The 17,338-nt window shown below is 39.6% G+C and overlaps 1 protein-coding gene across 2 annotated transcripts in view; it reads left to right on the forward strand.

Moving 5' to 3' along the window:
• Positions 1–1,056: 1,056 nt before the first annotated feature.
• Positions 1,057–17,338, forward strand: part of Slc17a3 (solute carrier family 17 member 3) — a 27,260-nt gene continuing 10,978 nt past the window's right edge. For both annotated transcript variants that reach the window (XR_002817824.1, XM_004640133.2), the window contains exons 1-5: positions 1,057–1,161; positions 7,404–7,526; positions 12,663–12,871; positions 13,079–13,312; positions 13,395–13,482. Coding sequence is in view for 1 of the 2 variants with exons in the window: in XM_004640133.2 (XP_004640190.1) it covers positions 7,436–7,526; positions 12,663–12,871; positions 13,079–13,312; positions 13,395–13,482 (622 nt within the window). In the remaining variant the exon portion in view is untranslated. The remainder of the gene's footprint in view (positions 1,162–7,403; positions 7,527–12,662; positions 12,872–13,078; positions 13,313–13,394; positions 13,483–17,338) is intronic.

Consider the following 17,338-nt stretch of genomic DNA (forward strand, 5'->3'; position numbering starts at 1 on the left):
CAGCAAAATATGCTAAGAGTCCAGGAGCCCATAATAGCATTGGGTCTTCTGTTTAACTAGCAATGTCAGAAATTATTGACCTGAGTCCCCCACAGCTCAACATAACAACATGGCTTTACTTCCTATATTTCGTCTTCATACTTTTCTACTGGATGGTTAAGACCAAGGTAAAGCAGGACCTGTGCAACAAGAGTTGTAGCTTTTTGGTCTGAGAAGGTCAGTGAAATGCCCTCAGGATTTATCCTGAGATCCTGTACCTCAGATTGTAGAACCTTTATCAGCATTGTTGATCGGAGTGATAGCTACTACCCAGCACTCCCCAGTCTCAGCCAGAGCATGAGCAGGGGTTTACACTCGCCACACAGTTGCCATAGGGGTGGTTAAACTCCAGATCAAAAGCAAAACTCCTTAGGACCACAAGGACCACATGTCAAAGTGTGTCTGGGTTATAAACCCAGGCCTTTCAGAGAACATGAAATTAACTTTTAAAATAAGTAAATAAGCAACAAAAAGAACAGACCCTAAGAATACTGATAGCATACTCATGGCAGAATACTGACTTTTTGTGAGCTTATGTTTCTGTTTATTTTCTTCAGCTTAATTAAGAATGAAGAAAAGAATCTTGGAAAGGGAAAGCAACAGAGTGAATGAAATTCATCTGTGTAATTCATATATTTCAAAACAGAAAAACAAGATATCAAAGAATGCAGAGACAGTAACACCAAAAGGGGTAAGACACAAAAATAATAAATCACTGTGTTTAGTTGTAATTTCTCTCTCTTTTGTTAATCTTTCTAAAACTGAGACAATGATGTTAAAGACAGCACTGTGTAGCAGCACAACCACCCGCAGGTGTGCAATCCAGAGGGTTCCTCTGCTGGACGAAGGGGCCCCCACGGGAGGGGCTGAGACTTCCCAGCAGCAGAAAAGCAGAGGAGCTGCCGAGGCAGAAGGACTCCGTGGCTGAAGGCATGCAGTTCTGCTAGGATTCCACCTGCGGAGAAGCCCTTTGGACAGCAGCTCTAGTCTGATGCCTCTTATTAATGATTACTCAAGCCTGGAAGTAGCCAAACCTCTGGCATCTGCTGGCAAGAAGGTGAGGGGAACAAGCTGGAAGAAACACAGGATCCTACTGGAAGTCCTTCCTCAGACACTGAGTGGGTGAGTGACTTATCCCAATAATACAAAGACCTCCGAGGGTACTTTCTGTGGAGTAGCAGATAGATTTTATAGACTCCTGTTTGAAGCCTAACTTTCTCACATTGATAAAAATGATTAAAATGTGAATGAGATTGCAAAAGCCCAAGTCAACAAGGGTGACGAAAGAAAATGGGCAGCCTGAAGCTAGGCATTTGTATCCTAGTCTTTCTGAATACTGACAACAACTAGTGGAGGCCATACCACCCAGGGAAGGATTTCTAAGAAGGAGGCACTGTAGGAGTATTTTTAAAAATTTAGGGAATCAAATTGGCTTGTGAAAAAAATATGATTTCATTTATTTCCCAACTGAATAACCTGAAAGAAGAACTCAGTAATATCTTTATTTGGAGTTAATGTAGGCTGCCTGGCTTGGTAGGTTTGCAGGGACTGTAACTATTGTAACATGCCAACAGCTGATGGGGCACTCCAGGGGCTGTAGGACAGTGGTGAGGAAACACCTGGATTAGAAAGGATCATCAGCCACAGCTGCGTCTCTGGGTGGAGATTCACTACGCCACTAGAAGACTGTACTGGATTCCTCCTGGACAGATCTACTACAGCAACCTGGTTAGGGCCATTGCCCTAGATCCCCAACCACACTGACCAGTGGGCAGGGCTTTGGCACAAGGCAAGGCAAGTGTGGCTGTCCTCCAAGGCAGCATCTAGAAAAAGAAACTGGAGCCAAGAACTAGTGGGATGGGGAAGAGATTGAGCCATATCAAAATGGCTACAGATAGGAGAAGTAAGGGAATTCAGCAGTGGCCAGGGCCACCAGAAGACAACAGGCTGAGAGCAGAGGGTAGAAAGCTGTACTCAGGGAGAGACCTCAGTGCTGGAACATGGAAGGGGCAACCTCCACCAACCTCCACTTTTGCCCACCCCCACTCACTGTAGGACTGGAAAAAAAATTAAGTGTAGGCTAGACAAGCAGTCTATTACATTCTCAGCCAAAAGGCCCAACTTTTTGACTGCACTTGTAACCTCATAGCTGTATTTTTAAAAATGCTAGCTTCTTTATGAACATTGCATTGAGCCAAAAACTTCTTGGGGTGGTCCATAGAGTCTCTCAACTAAACTAGAGCAGTTTCCTGGACTAATGGTGGAACAAAGTGAAAGAGGAGGTTTTTAAAAAAGGAAGGGAAGGAGTTGCTCAGGGTAGAGCCAAGGAAAAAGGAAAGTCATCAGTCTGATTGGAAAGGCACCGTAAGAGATGTGGAGACCGTGTATCCCGTGTGTGGCACTTGAGCTTGTCTGTTCATGGCTTCAGCAGAAGATGGTCTGAAATTGCCTTCTGGATTACCTCCCTTTCCTCTAATCACAAATCCAACATTGGGCTGTGGGGAGGGTCACCAGTGCATGGAATCCAGAGTATCAAGGCCATGCGATGCTTTTAGGTTAATGTGGCAGGAGGTGCCCATCACAGGGAGGTGAGTGGGGCAAATCTGCTGGCAGAAAAAGGTGGAATAAATCAGTTCCCTTGGAGTAAACAGGTGCTGGTGTGCGGGGCTTGGGATGTCTGTGTACAGGAAGTAGTTACCACCTAAGGCCTTGGGCAGCTCTGAAGGCTACTTTTACAAAGCAGGAGACAAATGGGAAGCTCAGCGGGGCAGTCAGGCTGCAGGCTCACATGCGCCAATGGGCGATCACGCTGGTGCATGGAGGCCCTGGCAGCAGAGAGGCAGGGCTGGTGAGGGGACTATTGCCTCAGGGCTCCTGTGCCTACAATGGGAAGTCAGATCTTACCAGAGAAAGCAAGTAGGAGGTGCTTCAGAGCTCTCACGCCTGGAAAGCGTCCATTACCATGTTACTGCCATCTGCTGCAGATAATAATAATATCAAGAAGTCAGTAATACTGTAGTATTATGTAGTGCAAGTGTAGCCTTTGCCAATATTTTAGCTGTTAAAAAGTACAAAAATAGGCTGAGGCAACAGCTCAGCAGTCTAAGTGCCTGCCTGGCAAGGGCAAGGATCCAGATTTAATTCCCCGTACAGCATGCCGTGCTGGCCCCACGCCAAGCCAGTCACCAGGTGTGGTGGTGCATGCCTGTAATACCAGTACTGGGGACACTGAGACAGGAGGATCAGTATGAATCCGGCCATGCACTGAGACCCTGTACCAAATAAATAAATAAATAAATAAATAAATAAATAAATAATTGAAAAAATCTATCATGAAAAATTTCAAGTTATAAGCATAACATCAATGAATTTCAGGCTGAGGAGAGATATGTCATAGAACACTTTGTTTATCTGCTTATTTATTTGCTCGCTTTAGGATACTTGAGCATGAATTCAGAGCTTTTATACGGAGCCCTTTTTTTAAATTTTGAGAAAGTCTTACTGAATTGTCTGGGCTGGCCTTGAAATTACATTCCTCCTGCTTGCCTCCTAGAGTGTCTGGGATTCCAGAGATGCATGACCTTACTCAGCTATAGCATGCTTTTGTTCGGTGTTTCCACCATATAGATATGAGGGAAGTAGTGTCTAAGACAGAGATTAAGTAAAATGCAGTAAAAAATTATGAAATTATGTTTTCAATTTTTTTTAAAAACAGAGCTTACTAGATTCTTTTTATTTTTCATTTTTGGCAGAACCAGGGATTGAACTCAGGCCCTTGCACTTGCCAGGCAAGTGCTTATTCTACTGAGCCATCTCCCCAGCCCCCTGTTTTTTTTTTTATGGGATTTTAAATTTATATAATTTAGTTAATAATGGCTATTTTCAAATACTATCTTGCAAAATTCATAAGTGAACAATCTCTTGGGCCAGATGTCCTGGCTCCACAACACCGCGGCCACACAGTGTACTATGCTCTCTGAGGGAGCCACACTGAGCTTCTTGCTCAATTTACATCCTGCGAGGCCTTCATCGATGTATGCAGTTGGCTGTCTGATACAATAACATTCCTGGAAATGTATGTTTGCTCATTTCATTTTCTGTTTAGAACTCCCACTTAACCTTTTTCTAGGAAAATCCAGCTACCTTCCCACCCAGAAATGACTGAATCTCATAGATGAAAGAACTAAGGCATTTCGCATAACCTCATTAAAGAGTCAGGCAGGGAAGAACTAAAAATCTGTTCACTGTCGCTTATCTGTGGGACTCAGTGTCTTCAGTTCCCTTTGTGGGCTGCTAAAATGGGGTTTACTAAAGCACATGGACCTTATTTCTGACCTCAGACGCAGCAGCTACAGAGTGACATTTTGATCTCCAAATTGTATTTATATTCTTCCTGCCAGATGCCATATATTTCCCTTTTCTATGATTTAGGGCCAATGGAAAGTGACTTTAAAAATCCCTATTTCTTGAGACTGGGTGTGGTGGCATGCGTCTGTAATCACAGCTCTTGGGAGACTGTAAACAGGCGGATCACTACAAGTCTGATCTAGTAGTGAGACCCTGAACACTCTGTAGATCCTTCCCAAAAATAAATAAAAAAAAAAAAAAAAAATCCCTACTTCCTGTGACTTTCACAAAACAGTATTTACAGCCTTAAACCAAACAGATCACTTTTTTGTACTGAGAATGGAACTCAAGACCTTGTTCTTGGCAGGCAGCTTGTGCCCCTGAGCTTTCACCCAAGCCCTCCAAGCAGACTGTCTTTACAACAGAAGTACTGCTCCCTTCACACCATCATGAGGCCAAGTTGTAAGAGCCTCAGTCAGTTGTCAGGGGCTCACCAAACACTCTGATTGACCCGTCATTGATCTTTCAGTCTCTCCCTCACAGGACCAAGAATCAAGAATGCAGAAGCTGCTGCTTCTGAAATAACTGTAATTCTGGACAACTCTCATTGCTTCTTATTCAGGGGTAATTATGGAGTGGCTTCAGAGCTCAAATCAGACCTCTAGAGTGCTGAGTCCAAGGAGAGCCCCCTGGTAGAGAAGTAGTAAATCCCTCCAGCTGCAGAGGGATGGGCGTGAGAACAATTCTTACTCCAAGGGAAAAACTATGGCAACTACATGTTCCTGTTCAGCATGACCAGGTAGCACTAGAAAGCCAGCGCACAGCGACCTGGCCTGTGCATGGCCATAGCTTTATCATTTGGTCAAACATCTTCCATATAGTCTTTGAGTCTAGAATCAGAGCAGTTTACCAAGAAACAAAACCCCTGTTTTAAAGATGACCTGGCTGCATCATGGAATCAGAAAATGTCAGGATTTAAAGAGTCATTTCTCTTAAAAAGACCCTCTCGTGGCAACTAGGTCTGTTAAAACATACTCAACCTCATTAGAGAAACGCAGCTAAAACCATGACAAACTATGACCGCTTGCCTGTGGAATGTCTACCATTTAAGGCTGATGTTATCAAGTGAGTGAGTACATCAGGATCTGGAAGTTCTTGGATGCAACTGGGGAGAATATAGAATGGCGCAACCAATTTGAAAAACAATTTGTCATTTGCTAGGAAATTAAACAAGCACTTGTTATACAATCCAGACAAGCTATTCCCAGGGACCTACCTAAAGGAAGGAAGGCACTTGTCTGTACATGGACTTGTACCTGAAGTTTCCAAGCAGCTTTATTTGTAAGTGTCAAAACCTGCAGACAATGCCACTTGTCATCAGAAGGCAAAGTGATAATGATCATGCAATGGAATGCTGCACAGCACTGAACATAGATGAGCTGTTCAGATAGACAGCACAGATAATCTCAGAATAACAATGCGAAGTGAAATAAACCAGGAGAAAAGAGAGCACGTGCTACATGTTTCTTCTCCCTATAAGATCTCTAGGAAATATAAGTTAGTCTTCATGACAAAAGCAGGCTGTTAGCTGTCAGGGGTGGGAGAGATGCAGAAAGACGGACAGGAAGGCGTTCTGCAAAGACACAAGGAAACTTTAACAGATTTGTAAATTTAATGAACTGAGTGCTTAACGTAGTGTGAAAATTGGAATTCTGCACATGGCAAGCCTAGGATTCTCCTTGAGCATTAAAGATCTTCTGTTTTTTTGTTTGTTTGTTTGTTTTTTGTGGAACCAGGGATTGAACTCAGGCCCTTGCGCTAAGCGCATATATTCTACTCAGCTGTCTCCCCAAGGATGGGATTTTAGTTCATGGAGAAGGCCCTGGTTTTTATCCCAGTATTGTTTTTTTTATTTTTATTTTTTTTTTGGTGGAACCGGGGATTGAACCCAGATCCTTGTGCTTGCCAGGGAAGCACTTATTCTACTGAGCCATCTTCCCGGCCCCTTTAAAGATCTTAATATTGGTTGGGATTGATATATAGTTGCATTCTCTTAATGAATCGAATGATTTGTTCTAATGGTGTTTGTAAATAGGATCACAAGTCTGCATCTTGTACAGCAATTAACCATTAAGAAGAATATATGCAGTGTATTATTTGTTGAAACTGTACTTCCGATTTGATTTGAAACTGTCTCATTGCTGTTTATCAATAAAACTTTGAAAAAAAAAAGATCTTAATATTGCACAAGGGTAATGTTTCTTTTTCTTAGTTCTCTTATATGCGGAAAGTTCAAGATCTCCATCCTAGCTATTTCTAGATTTCTGTAGTTATATTATCCATCTCTGATCCATAACCATGTGGGATTTATACTACAAATCATCTCATCATGCAAACTTGACCCCCAGCTATCAGCAGGTCAGATGGGAGCCCTCTGGGCAGTAGAAACCAGCTTCTCAGGTACTGAAAGGGGTTACCCAGAAGCACAGCTCTGAAGTGACTCATATCTGTGGTAGCACCAGCGATGATGACAGTGAATAGTTATGTTGCTGTCATTTAATACTTAGCACTGTGCTGGAAGTGTGAGCTCTATTTCAGCCTTACTGCTTTGTGAAGAAGTTCATGTTGTTTTTGCTGTTCACAGCAGAGAAAACTGAAGAATGCAGAATTGTCCCCAGTCATAGTTGGCCTGAGAGGTAAATCATGGGTCTGGATTTGAACTTGGGTGTGCCTGGCTTCAAGGCCTGAGCTGTTGCACTGGCACCAGGGAGCACTCTGCCTCCTGCAGAGCAGGTTTTTCTGAACTTTAGGAACAGTACTCCTGCATGTTGTATGAAAGGAGAGAAGGTTAGGAACAGTACTCCTGCTGTGTTGAGCCAAGTGATGGCACGAGCCACCCAGCCAGGGCCTCAGAGGCAACGGGGCAGATTTTGTTTGCATGGTGCCCACTGTTGAAATGCTTCAAAGGAGTCTTTTGCTTCTGACTGAAATCTGTGGATTGTATATCATCCTGATAGGTGAAAACTGGTGTCAAGAAAGGAAAAACAAAATGGCTGTGATAACAGAGTTGAGTTCCACAGGAGACAACAGAGAGTTCTCCCAAGATTTGCAAATAGATGAGAAGCACATTCCCAGGAAAGGTAAACTTGACTTTATGTGCTTGGTTACAAAATTTTACAGTGATTTTTTTCTATAATAAATTAATACCAAGTAATGAATTTTTAATTTTAAGTTGTTTAATTACTTTTTACAAACTCCATAATATTAATGTAAATATATGAGGAAAATACTACTATTCTAAATCTTTTTGTTTTTGACAGTCACCTCTTAACCTTTAGCCATATGCATTTATATTCTCAACAACTGCTAAAAAGTTGGCAACACGTGGTGGTGTTTTTCTGTATAGTATTTGCATATATTTTAAGTTTAATTGTGTTGCTTAAGCAAAGTAAGAAAAACTAATTATAGAAACTTTCATATTCAGAAATGGAAGATTTCCATAAACTTAATTCAACTATTATAGTTTTTATTGTATTTGATACGTATATTTATATGTTGTATATTTTTTCAACTTGCCACGTGTTTTGCCACGATACTTTAAAAATTAAAAAACGTTCTTGAAATCATATTATATTGCAACATGCCCAACTGTTAAAGTATTATTTACCAAGACTGGGCATGGTGGCGTAAGCCTATAATCCTAGCACTTGGAGAGCTGAAAACAGGAGGACCACTAAGAGTCCGATCTGTGTAGTGAGACCCTGTAGATCCTGTAATAATACATAAAAAAGTATTATTTGCCAGAAAAATACTCCTGTAGCTGGGTATTTAAGTCATGGGCTTTTTATTGTTACTTAATTATTAGTTATATATGAAATATGTATACTAGTTGGCTATTACATGTATATGAAATATGTAAGACAGGTATTATATGATGTATGTTAAAAGAACATTACTTTTTTTTTCCTGAAAACTTTCCTTCACATAACACTTGTACACATTTGAGTTCTTTCTGCAGGATTTAAAATAAAAAATCTGAGACAAAGGTATAAATGTCTTATTTCCAGGTATGAGGTTTGTTTTATAATTTGAACAAAAATAAAACCATGTGAGGATGTGGAGCAAAGGAGGGGATAATTTGATTTGTAGTGGGAGGATACTATAGCTGCTGTTTTAGGAACACAAGGAAGCATGAAACGAACTTGGCTGCAAGAGCAAAATTCCAGACAGGAGATGAGGATAGCTAGAGTCAAGAGAGTAGTGGCCCATGAGCAGTGTTGGGATAAATGTGAATTTTAAATGCAAGGACAATAGAATGTTGCAGAAAGACTAAATGTAAGGTGTGAAAGAAAGAAATCAGGGTTGATTTCAAAATCTTTGAAATATGGGATTTCTATCCAGTAAGCTGGAAAGGAATATGAGTGAAAATCTCTGGGTGGTATTGGTAATCTGTTCATCAGTTTGTTTAATCTGATCTTTTTTGTTGTTGTTAATCAGTTGATTTTTAGTGAAAGAAGAAAATGCTGTAGGATAATCTAGATAATTGTACTGCTGATTTCTGCTGGTCTGTTGAAAGCAGCAGTGAACGCTTAAATTTTTTTCTTTTTCTTATTATTTTTTTCTTTTTAATTTCTTATAATATTTTTGTTGTGGTTTTTTTTTCAACCAATTTTGCCCACTTATAGCTGGCAACCTAAACAACTAATCTGAAGATAACATCATGCAATACAGCAATCACTGTTGAATTTGTATTACTTTGTTTAATGAAATTTTGTATCATTTCTCAAGCTTTTTACTATTTTATAGTCTTTAAAAAATAATAAAAAAGAAAATGTTGTATCTAATCATCAATGACATCTTCAGCTTGATGAAAAACAAGTTTTCTATATTATATCTAGATTTTATTTTAATTTAAAATGAGACACTACTCCAACATTTTTCCATTTATTCAACCAATTTTCACAGCACTACTTAATAGATAAACTAGTTTTGTCCCACTAACGACAGCATCCTCTGTATGCTGCGTAATTCTTTTCCATGTTTCTGCAGCAGTCATTGGATTTTTCTTTTTTTTTTATTATAAACAGGAACACTTTATTTTCCATTCCATTTTTATTGTACCTGGTCTACAAGGATACTGCTCGTTGTCACCCACAACTGAGTAGGATTTTATCCTCTCAATTTGTGACCATACATGTCAATCATATAGAATTGTGCTTCATTTATTTACTAGGTGTTTTTTACTCCAATCAAGTTGACATATAATAATTAATGGTGACAAGTAATTTCTCATGAATCCTTTTTTAGCTTTTATAGTGATTGTTCTAGATTTTACTATTACTATATTACCATTGACTTGTGTCATTCATTTACTTGTTTGAAGTACAGAACAATACCACTTTTTTCTCTATCCACAATTAATTTGCTTTAAATATCTCCTGTACATGCATTAAGAACATTTAACACTTTGTGAAAAATTTTATGTCAGTTGTTTAACATGACTTGGGAACCCTGAGAAATCAATTGAATTTACTCATAGTTTTACTCACTGTGTTATGATTTCTTTTCTGATAATTCCTTTTCTAATTCATTATTTTATTATTTCCCCTTTATTTAGACAAGTTTTGAAAGCTATTTCTTTAGAATAATTCTGGTAGTGACAAAACTTTTCATTTTCCCTTATCAGATTAAGGGGATTTTTTGTTGCTAAGTTATTTTTACCGGATATTGGATTTAAGGATGACAGTTCTATAATTTTACCACTTGAAAAATATTTTGCCATTTCTTTTTGGCCTCTATATTTTATGTTAAAAAAAGTTTATTATTTTCTTTTTCTTCTATAGACAATGTATTATTTGGATTTATCATATTTGGGAATTTCTGGCAATTTGAATGTCTATATTAATATGTTTACCTAATTTAGGAAATTTTTCATTCAGTTTCTCAATGTTTAGGCATGGTAAATCTAGTTTTCTTCTGTGAATTCTCAGCAAATCAAATTATTCATACTTGAATGTTAAATATTTTGCTGTAGTCCCACAGTTCTTGGAGGCTCTATTTTTTTTCCTACATTAGTCTAGTGCCTTTTTCCCCATAACTTTATTGAGAAACAAATAGCAACATTCATTGGATTTTTCTGCTTGTTCTTTTTTCTCTCTATGAAGAGGTTTTATGAATTTATTCTCATAGCAAATTTCAAATCTTTACAATTACATGTCTTCTAATGTTTACCTTGTGTAATTATTACACATTCAAGTAGTCTTTATTACCTTTTGCCACTGGATTCTTTTCTTAACCTTCTAAATATATTATTACAAATACAGTAGCCACAAACAACACACATTTATTACCTCACAATTTCAATGGCTCAGTCTCAGGCACAACTGGGTCTCACTAAGGTCACAGTTGAGTGGTCAGTCATTGCTACAAAAACTCTTTAGTAGCTCCCCACTGCCTGCAAAATATTCAGATTTTATAAGTGTAAATAAAATGTAACTTAGGCCTTGAGGAAGTTGTTTGTTGCTGTAGGTAGTTATTCTACTCATGTCTTCAGGAGTTGAGGATGAACTTTCATTTAAATATTGAGATTAAGCCCTTGTAACAATTGCCACATTAGAGAAATTGATAACTGCCCACTATGAGAAAATATACTTAAAAAACAGAAGATGAAATGAACAAATAATTCATTCAAATAATTTGTATTTTCAGGTCCAAGAAAGATGACAATCTCAAAGTAGAAACTTCATGCTTCCTTTCCAAGATCCTGGCTGCTTTGTCCAAAGAACACAAAACTCAGGAAAATGAGCATTTACAGTTGAAATTAAAGGGTAGAATCATCTAGAAACTGAACATTGCAGAGTATGATCAGATGTGATGAGATTTTGTCGCAGCTCTGAAGGTTAGCCTTCTTCTCAGGCCCTTAGGGGCCCTTCAAGCATTATGCACAGTGGAAGCTATACCTGTGTAACACAGCCAGCAGGGAAAGAGAGGCTGCTGAAGGCTTTTACACAGACCAGAGCAAACACATTCAGCCGGTCAAGATTCCTTTATAAAAAGGACTTTGGACAAACTAGCTTTTTGGAATTCTCTCTACATTATTTACTTTTCTCTTTGTGGAAAGAAAAAGGACATAGATTAGCAAGTTTGAGGCAATACCTTGAGAGAGTGTTGCTCATCACATTCCGAAGTCTGTGCTGGACAGGTGAATCCATTCGGTTCAGGAAATAGCAGGCATCTGGACTGACCCTTCTTCTAAGCCATGCCCTGCAGTCCAAAGTTAATGCTTCCAATCTATTCCTGAACAAATACTTACAGTTCACAGGATGTGTAATAGCAAATACAAGATGCAACTCTGGTTAGTGGAATACACTTTCCAGAAAGGGACACAAAACACAATGTAGAATACCAAATCATAGTAATAAGAGGATGTCAGAACTATGCTGAACATAAGTGAAACAAGGTCAAAGTCCTTCAAGATGTACCAGAGAGTTAACCAGGCAGTTGGTGTGGGGAGAGCACACAGCAGAAAAGAAACAAGCAACAGGAAGGGCTGCAAATAGAGGGAGAGCATTTGGCCTGTTCAACAAGCCAGAGGGATGTGCAGTACAGACACTAGAGTGAGCCAGGGCAGAAACACAATGAAGGAAATGATATATGTAGATACCTATGTATGTATATTTATTTTTAATTTAGATTTCATATTTGTTTCTTGTTTTGTTTTTGGTTTTGGTTTTTTTTTTTTTTACTTGTGAATAATTTCACCAATCCTATAGCACAGTAATCAGGGAAAGGGCAAGGCAGAACCACAGGATGGGAATGGGGGAGATAGCTTAGTGGTCTAAGCGTCTGCCTGGCAAGCACAAGGACCTGGGTTCGATCCCCAGTACTGCATGCCTTGCTGGCCTTTGAAGCAAGGTGTAGTGGTACATGCCTGTAGTCTCAGTGCTGGGGAAATTGAGACAGGAGGATCACCATGAATCCAAGCTGAGTAAGATCCTGCACCAAATAAGTAAATAAATAAATAAATATTTTTAAATAAAAGAATTACAGGATGGACAGAGTGCTCCAGAGTGAGTCAGACTCTGGAAGGCTGTGGTGTAAAATGTCTTTCGTTTCAACTTAGTAATCTTCTCCTTTGACATCTTCTTTTCCTGAAACCAATCAAAGTGCCACTCGAGTCATCCGGTGATGGTCTCCAGTACTTCCTGTATGACAGCTTGTAAAGAATTAAAGTTGGATTAATAAAGAGAACACTTAATATGGTATCATATTTGCAGTCCCAAGCTTTTGTTCTGTTCGCTACGGAATAGCCCTCGTTGCACACCTCTTCAACTTCATGCTGACTGCACAAAATGCCATCCTGACCATCACCATGGTCGCCATGGTCAACAGCACAGAACAGGGCCAGGTCAACAGCTCTGCCGAGGCTCTCCCGGTAGGCTTACCAGACGGCCTAGAGAAAGCCCCACCAAGTCTTCCTGCAAAGGTAAGCAATACTAGATTTAAATTTGGTCCCTTGTTTGTTTGCTACTGATTTGTTTGGATTTTTTTCTTCTTCATCAGTTTCTATGTTTACAATGTTTAATTGAGCCAATACTGATTTTTCCCAAGTAAAAGATCCAAAGAAGCTTCTTGGGATCTAGAAGAGCCTTTCTGTATACAGTTGACTACAGCATTTTTCTGTTTCTCTCAGGCTCCTGTGTATGACTGGAGTCCTCAGACCCAAGGCGTACTCTTCAGTTCCATCAACTATGGCATCCTGCTAACCATGGCCCTGGGGGGATACCTGGCAGGGAGAATGGGAGCGAGGAAAGTAGCTGGTGTTGCTTTGCTAGGATCATCACTTCTCACTCTCTGCATCCCTCCGGCTGCTGATCTTGGACTACCTTTCCTCATTGCCACTCGAATAGTCCAGGGTCTAACCCAGGTAGCCAATACTTTCCAAATTTGCTGAATATGAATTTTTACTTAACAACACATGTCAAGATCTCTAACTATTTTTATTTCAGGGCTCAGGATTTGGGGGTCACTTAGCACTTTGGCAAAATTGGGCTCCTCCACATGAACGAAGCAGACTCTGCAGCATTTCTTTGTCAGGTAAAGATATAATTGTCCTGGGCCCAGGGCAACCCAGCATTCTCCCACTGGGCTCTGTGATAACTCTGCTTTTACATAGTTCTTCATCTTTTGCTCAATATCAATGTAATATTTATTTAAAGTATGGAGACTATCTCTTGTTGGTGACAGGACTTCAAGCTCCTTTCCCTAGTTTGTCATTTATGCATGATCCTATTTATGACTTTTCACATTTTAAGGAAAACTTTAACATAGTTAAGTTGATTGTTGTATAACATCTGAATTATGAGTCAAAGATAGAATAGCTATAATGGCTTTCCTTCTTGTTTTTTTTTTTTCTTGCATTTGTGCAGCTTCACATCTATAATAGCTTCTGTGTGGCACATCGGCATTCATACTACTAGTCAGTTTGATACTCTCTGGAATTGCTCTTGATTATCCTGAGGATTTATTTCCTGACAATTTATCTATCAGTGTAGTGTGTCCAGAACAAACATGCTAAAGGAAGAAGTCTAAATCATACTCAGCGAGGGTAAGAACTGGACAGTATGTGGTTAAGCAACCATAAAGTTAGTGCTAGGAAGACAATGAAGGATGAATTTCTGGGTAACTGGACAGGGACAAGAGAGCCAATGACTCTTCAAACTCAAAATGCAAGCTATACACACTTCTTCCAACAGCAGGCCCATCTAAAGCGTCTCATAATCCTGAGAGGATTAGTCTCTCTTATCAGTGTTTGTGTTCACTGATAAAGGAAGATAGGGTCCAACCTGGACAGTTCAGTTATTACTCTAGGCGGTTATCATAGAATACACTGTAAGAAAAGCCAAACTAGAAAGCACAGAAGGAAAGTTAATAAGTTTTGGAAAGAAGACAGTGACTTTAAAGAAATAGTGATTTCCATTCCTTTCCCTTCTTACTGTATAGAGATTGAACAACCAGAAAAGATCAACTCAATATGTAAAAGAATCTCAGGGGTGTACAGGGGTCTGAGTTTCAAAGGCTTCCTTGTTTTTGGTCAGGGACCTTGTGGAGGGCCACACAAACCTGGCTCAGAAAGCATAGGGCCCACAGTTACCTCAGTGTTTAGTAGAGGGCCACTGGAAAAGTCTACCAAGTGGGCCTTCTCAGCAGGCAACATGGGTAGACAGGATCACTTAGTCTGTAAAGTTGGGAAAGGAGTCCCCAGAAAGGTACCTACACTCAATAGAAAGACCCATATACTGTAACCTGTATGACAGAATACATACACAACATCTCCCTCTAAAGGAACCTGCATGGGCATATCTATTAGGGGTAGGAAACTTTTCAGTCACTTAAATAGCTTAATAACTCAAGGGTAGAAGACTAAAACCAAACAGTCGAATAGGTGATGGGGAGGTTGGGAGGTGATGACCTAAATACCTTTAATCTAATGCTTCCTGCAAAACTGAAAATGAAGAAACTACAGCTGCATAAGATAACATAGATAAAAATAAGAAATATACATGGTGAATGAAGTGTGGCTTTCTAGGCTCAGGGAAATTTGTCTGGGGCCGGGGAGATGGCTCAGTAGGATAAGCGCTTGACTGGAAATTTGTCTGATGTCTTGTAAGGGTTAGGTGGCATGCGCTGTACACCAGGCACACTATCCCAAAAGTATGCAATAGGCATAATTTGTCTTCAGACAAATTAGATGCTATCATTGCAAAACTTGTTAGAATAATTTAAAACACAATGAGAAGTGAAAGGAGGCAAATGGTGTAAGTTAACACATGAAGATAATATATGAGCAAGCAAAAGACTGCATGACTTGAACTAAGTGTGTCCAGCACTCTCAAGTGTCCACACACCTTTTCTGTGTCTTCCTGCTGCCCTGGGCTTCCCACTGAGAACCAGAGCTGGAGCTGAAGCAAGGGGTCTGTCGCAGAAAAGCATCAGGCGTTCAGGACCCACATTTGCCCTACAAGGGAAACAGAGATGATTACGGTGGCCACCGCTCAGCTCATGAAAGCATTTCGCTGTTGGCAGGTGTCTCGTTGTGTTTCCTGAGCACATGGAGGCAAAACTGGCATCCTCCTTGGGTGGCTGACGTAATTCTTCCTGAATACTGAATGGGCAATATGGTGCTAGCAAACAGGCTCTCAAGGATTAAAAACCCGGATCAAGAGTGGTGACCAATTCCAGTGCTCTAGGCACTCCCACAGTGGCCAGTGTCAAGGAATTCCAGTTGCCTCACTGAGTTTAGAAGTAGGCAGAAGAGAGCACAGTTGAGATTTAGCAGTTTTAGCACACCGCCGACTGAATGTCTCATATAGCTATTGAGTGCTCAGGGACTCGACCTTTTGAGAAGTTTTGTCCCAAAGGGGAATAAAGAAATATTACAATACATGGATGGTATTATTAGGAGGTAGAATTTTTTGCTTTTGATTAGTGAAAATTTTAATTTTAACTTTTTATCTTTTAATTGACACATAAGAATAATACATATTAATGGCACCGTGTGATGTCCCAATACAGGTAAACATTGTATAATGTTCCAACTAGCCAGCCATAGCGGTTTCCTCAAATATTTATCATTTATTTTCAAAACCGTTTCTTCTAGCATTTTTGTAACATAGAATATATTATTATTGCCTAGAATCACTCCTCTATTGAAAAGGACACCAGAACCTATATTTTACTTTTATTTTGACCCATATGAATTCCATGTGGATGGCCAGGAGCCTAGACACAAGGAAGGGAGGAGGATGGAGGAGGGAGACCGAATTCTAGGCCTGGAGTAGACTGGATGAGACCAGAGACCACAAAAGATCTTGCTTGAATGCACACAGGAATCTGTCCCCCATAGTCATCAAAGCCCAGAGTCCAGGGAAAAGTGCAGACTAGATAAGCCTGCTGGTGGAAAAATGCTTGATTCCATCTTGTCCATGTGTGCTCCAGCATCAGGTGACACACTTTCAAACACTGCCTTCCTTTGTTATTAGCTCTGTAACCTTCAATACATTATTTAACTTTCCATTGTCTCTATTATCTCAAGGGAAAATTGGATTACAAGAGCTTAAAAGATATAACACAGGCTACAATTTAAATAGTGAGCCCATATAAATCAGAAAGAAAACATAAGAAACCACTATTTACACAGAAGAATAGGGGAAAACCCTAAGCAAAAGAATAAGCCTAGATGTCATTATGAGAAGCATCAAGATGGATGTTGTAAAGACAGCCACTGATTATGAGATTCAAAATAAACAAAGTCAAAATAGAAGAACCGCAGCCAGATGCTGGACCGATGGGTATTCACAGTCCATGAAGGTTCTGTAAGTGGAAGCAAAGATAAATGGCAACAAAACCAGAAAGGAACAAGGATCAACAGTTCACAAAAGAAATAAACTTCACAAGTAAACAGGGGGGACATGTCCAATTTCACTATAAAAAAGGAAACTAAACTGTTGCCTTTTCATTCATATTGAAAGAACAGTTTTTAAAATTTGGAGGATATTAGGATATTAGATGTCAAAAAGGAGATGAGGGAGAGGATATTTGTTGGCAGCTTTTTAGCAAGATAATTTAGTAGGATTTACAAAACTGAAGAGAGCATAGCTTTTGATATAGCAAGTCCATATCTGCTAAGTCTAATGTACAAAAACTATGCTTGTATTCATAAATGAGTAATTATTGTCTATGCTCAGAAGTAGTTAGAATCTGTGGTGATACTTACAAGACCAATTATTAAAAGAAAAAGAATGTCTCAAAACAAAATGATAGAAATATTATGATCCTGCATAATTGAAAATAACTCCCTTAATATATATCTATATGGGACCGGGGAGATGGCTCAGTGGAATAAGTGCTTCCATGGCAAGTACAAGGGCCTGAGTTCAATCCCCGGTTCCAC

The sequence above is a fragment of the Octodon degus genome, unplaced genomic scaffold, assembly GCF_000260255.1.
Source record: "Octodon degus isolate 3935 unplaced genomic scaffold, OctDeg1.0 scaffold00119, whole genome shotgun sequence".
Classification (NCBI taxonomy): Eukaryota; Metazoa; Chordata; class Mammalia; order Rodentia; family Octodontidae; genus Octodon; species Octodon degus.